Source organism: Montipora capricornis, chromosome 8, assembly GCF_036669925.1.
Source record: "Montipora capricornis isolate CH-2021 chromosome 8, ASM3666992v2, whole genome shotgun sequence".
In the NCBI taxonomy this organism is placed as follows: Eukaryota; Metazoa; Cnidaria; class Anthozoa; order Scleractinia; family Acroporidae; genus Montipora; species Montipora capricornis.
The window spans coordinates 2,795,948-2,800,013 of NC_090890.1; the positions used below are offsets into that span (position 1 = coordinate 2,795,948).

At 39.4% G+C, this 4,066-nt stretch overlaps 1 protein-coding gene across 1 annotated transcript in view; it reads right to left on the bottom strand.

Annotated features, from left to right (window-relative positions):
* Positions 1-287: 287 nt before the first annotated feature.
* The window catches only part of LOC138059942 (exocyst complex component 7-like), a 31,283-nt gene continuing 27,504 nt past the window's right edge, over positions 288-4,066 (bottom strand). Inside the window, 3 exon segments of the mRNA XM_068905603.1 lie at positions 288-567; positions 1,117-1,250; positions 3,441-3,482. Coding sequence (XP_068761704.1) covers positions 465-567; positions 1,117-1,250; positions 3,441-3,482 — 279 coding nt within the window. The 3' untranslated portion in view covers positions 288-464.

Genomic DNA, 4,066 nt, shown 5'->3' on the forward strand with positions numbered 1-4,066 from the left:
GCCTAAAACAACAAAGGGCCATTGTTCTTGTTATTTGTTTCTTTGTGTAAACCTCAAGGGTGGTCTCCAAGCAGGTGAGACCTGTAGGAGCTGCGAGGCTACCGGTCAGATTCACGAAATGAGAACTAAATTTTCTCTGGAAGCAAAAGGATATTTCGAACCCTGGTACTGTGGGGTCCGACTCTGATGGGTGTTTCACCGACGGGGAAAATGTCTGCTTGCAATTCGCAACGATAAGACACCATCTTGGATTCTACCACTTCGGAAGTGCACTATGGGAAGTCCAATCACGTTGTGAAAATTTGGGTTTATTTTTCAAACCAGTTTAAATGTACAGTTTTCGTTTCATACAATTATTATTCCGAGACCAAGAAACGTGAAAATTAATGATTCAATCTATAGCTCTATATTTGGCGAAATCCGTAACCAATGGAATTAAATGGTGTTGAGTTCCCCGTGTTTTGTTAGGCGGACACATCAAAGAAAGTCTTGAGCTTGGCTTCCACTTCCTCCGCTGTGTACTTAACGTACTTTTCCGGTTTTTGGTTGAAATGCAAATTCCGATATCTACAAACAAAATGGAGAAAAAGGAAAAATACAATAACTGACTGCTGCCTGCTTTCGCTCAGCGATTTTCGCGGAGAGAGCTTAAAATGGAGGCACTGAGATCTGACGATTTCTCAATATAAAGTTCATATCAACGGGTTTGATGGGGTCGATCGACTTCTTTAACACTTTGACCTGCCCATTTATGGCAGTAGCATGATTAAAAACCTATAGGTTAGCGCACTTGGACAATAAATTTCGTAAATTCACCGTAAAGAAACCCCTTCACAATGTGACCAATCACCGGTATCATCTCGGTTCATAGTCAAATCTCGATAGCGAGCATGCAGCGCACAGCGTTGGTTTTGAGATAAACGACAAGAGATGACAGAACAGCGACCGCGTTGAGGAACGCGTGTTGCGAATGACGATGCATGAAAATTGCATTCCTACTGGTAACGAGTCCTTGCGCACTATGCAATTATTTCCAAACTGTACGTCTCACTATTGGTGAAATATGTGTTCAATTGCGCTCACGGATCTAATCAGATTGTTGTTTAAAACACTTACTTCTCTATAAAGGACGTATACAATGGTAAAATCAAATCGATGTTCTCGTTTCTGAGCTGATCTCTAAGCTGTGTATCCGGTACTGCGTATGTTTTCTGTATCTGGTGTAGCTCATCAAATTCTGTGTTGAAACCCTTAATAGACCAATTTCGAATTAAAATTCAGTCCTAAACAAAAGACATCATCTCGAGGCTCTGGGGAATAAATAGAAGGAATTGGATGAGTTTATTCCCCAGAGCCTCGAGATGATGCCTTTTGTTTTGGACTGAAATTTAATGTATCGAAAGTGATCTATTAAAGTAACAAAAAATCGGTTAAATTACGTTTTTGTTTACTTATTTTAGGTAATAGCTCGTGTAAGAAGGGAAGGCCTAAATGGCAACTGACGGATGGAGAAAGTTAGCATAATTAGCATAAAGACAAAAGAATAATTACTTAGCCGCCATTTATGAATACGGTCTGTTGCACGAACTATCACAGATCTCGGTTGCGTCAACGGTTGATTGATAAATCATTTGCATGTGACTAAGGCACCACGCCTTTTAGAGTGCGTCTTCGTGTTTAAGGGTGCGTTCGATTGACCGTATCCCGGAATAGGAATACATGGAATAGCAGTTGGAAATCCGTCGTTCTAACGGAGATTCACTTAAAAATTGTCAAACACCTGCTAAAATGCTATTTTAAATATATCTTTATTATCCTTGTTGTTTCAAAAAGGCAGACATACCGTTTTAAATCATAAGTCCACGTATTCTTATTCCGGAGTAGGGTCAATTCAACGCACCCGAAGTCTAAGCTTGTGCTCTCTCTTTCAAACAATAGTCTAAGGGTAAAGGTTAGGGTTATTTTTAGCTTAGGTAAATACAGGAAAAACGTTAAATAACAATGACCACAACCAGGTTTTCTGAGCCCGCGAGACTGAGCACCCCAGAAAGTATTGTTTTAACGAAAACCGCTGGTCAGCAACCTGGTTCTGGTCAAATAAAGTGGTTTTTCCTCACTTAAGGAGTAGCATTTGGGGAACACTTTGTGACGTCAATTGTCTGTATTCCGAGAAACGAGTGATGGTGAAGCAAGGGGACACTTCGTGACGCTTATTAAAATCCGCTTGCATCTAATTAGGGACAGTTCTAGACATATTCACTACTTTCCCATTCCCATAATGCAATACGTTTTGGCGGGTTCTTTGCATAAAAACAATACAAGTTATTTACTCTTTGGACTGTATCATGTATCATAGCGAATAAAAGAAGAGACTCGTACATGACAATAGGACTTTTGCAACAATTGGTCACAAGACTCATAATTGGTGAACTTGAAACTCGGGCTTTATAAATTCCAGAAATGGAAAGACTCTGTTTGAGTTCGCCAGAATACAAATTTTTAGAGTAATACCGCTTAAAGGGGCTAGGTCACGCTATTTTAGGTAATTTGTTTAATTCTGTTGATTATGAGCTCTAAACGTCAAATTGGCAGAGCAAGAGTCTATCGTTTGCAACATCACGGCCACATAACAACTGAGAATGATTTTCCAGCTTTGTAAATGACATTTTGATACAGACTGATATAAATTTGAAAAAAGGTGGGCCGACGTTTTTCAAATTTACTCAAATTCAATCCATTTCAATCCTCTCCAGTTTTGTCCATCCAAGTCCCTTTATAGCCTCCCTGTGTTTGTTAGAGTTCTTCTATAGTTTTGAAGAGTTATTTTGATATTTTAGGTAATTCTATGACCATTCGATCAGTGCCGAAATTGCGTAAAATTGCGTGACCTAGCCCCTTTAAGATGGAGATTTTATGATCATTTAAATCCTCGAGAATTCCATACTTTTGTTTACGAACGAAAAGCTCTTACCCTCCAGTGGAATTTTCCATAATTAAGCGCCAAAAAAAGAGCTAAGATTCCTATTCTTACCAAGGGTCAAATAAGCGAGAATAAATGTGCAAGGATGGAAATTTTCAGACTGTCAATCCGCGAAGAAAAAAATTTAAAAGCGGAAAATTAAAGGATTTGTATGAAAATGACTTGAGGGGAAAGCGTCCTTTTCCAATACAAATCCTTGTAATTTCTTTCAACTGTAAAAACACCATTTTAAACGATATACTTACGAAAATCGGCATGGTACCATATTTTAAGCTGCTCTTTTCATTTCTGGAAAATAATTTCATGTACTCAGCAGAATCATCGTGTTTTTGAAAAAGAGGTCACGTGACCAACTGCAAAACGCCTATTCAGCAAAAAGCATTGCCTTCAATCAATCTTTCGTCTGGACAGAGCCTTTTCTTAGACTGCTTCAAAAAGAGACAAAAGACTTCGTTCTTACCTTGAATTTATCTTTAATAAGTTGCCTTTGTTTGTCTTTCAGCTGAAAGAAGAAAACAGAACTTTACAAACATAACTACACAGCTGCCTTTAAATGCAATACTGCCAACAGACAGATTTTTCTTTAATTTCTAGTCATCTGTCCAATTCAGTTTTCATGAACTGGGATCCAATTTTATATAAAATTCTGGGTTTCTTTTAGTAACCAATCAAATGCCAAGGAATGCAACGGAGGTGAGTATTGGCCCATCAGCATAAGTTAATTTTATGGCAGCTAACCCGTGCCTTCGCGGTAACGGTGCGACGTTCTAACCAACTGAGCTATGAAGCCACTGACGTTGGGAGCTGGTCATTTATGGGCTCTAACGTTCCCGTGAGGAATGAAATCCACGCTCATTTCATATATCATTTTCGCTCATTGATTCATTCCTCAAGGGAGGATTGAAGCCCACTGGTGACCAGCTCTCAGTGGCTTCATAGCTCAGTCAGTTAGAACGTCGCAACGGTATCGCGAAGTCACGGGTTCCAACCCCGTTGAAGTCCTGAATTTTTCAGGCCTCTCTTCGCAACTGCTAAAATTGCGTCCATAACTGCTAGGATCATAGCTTTACTTGATTTCGTATCCGC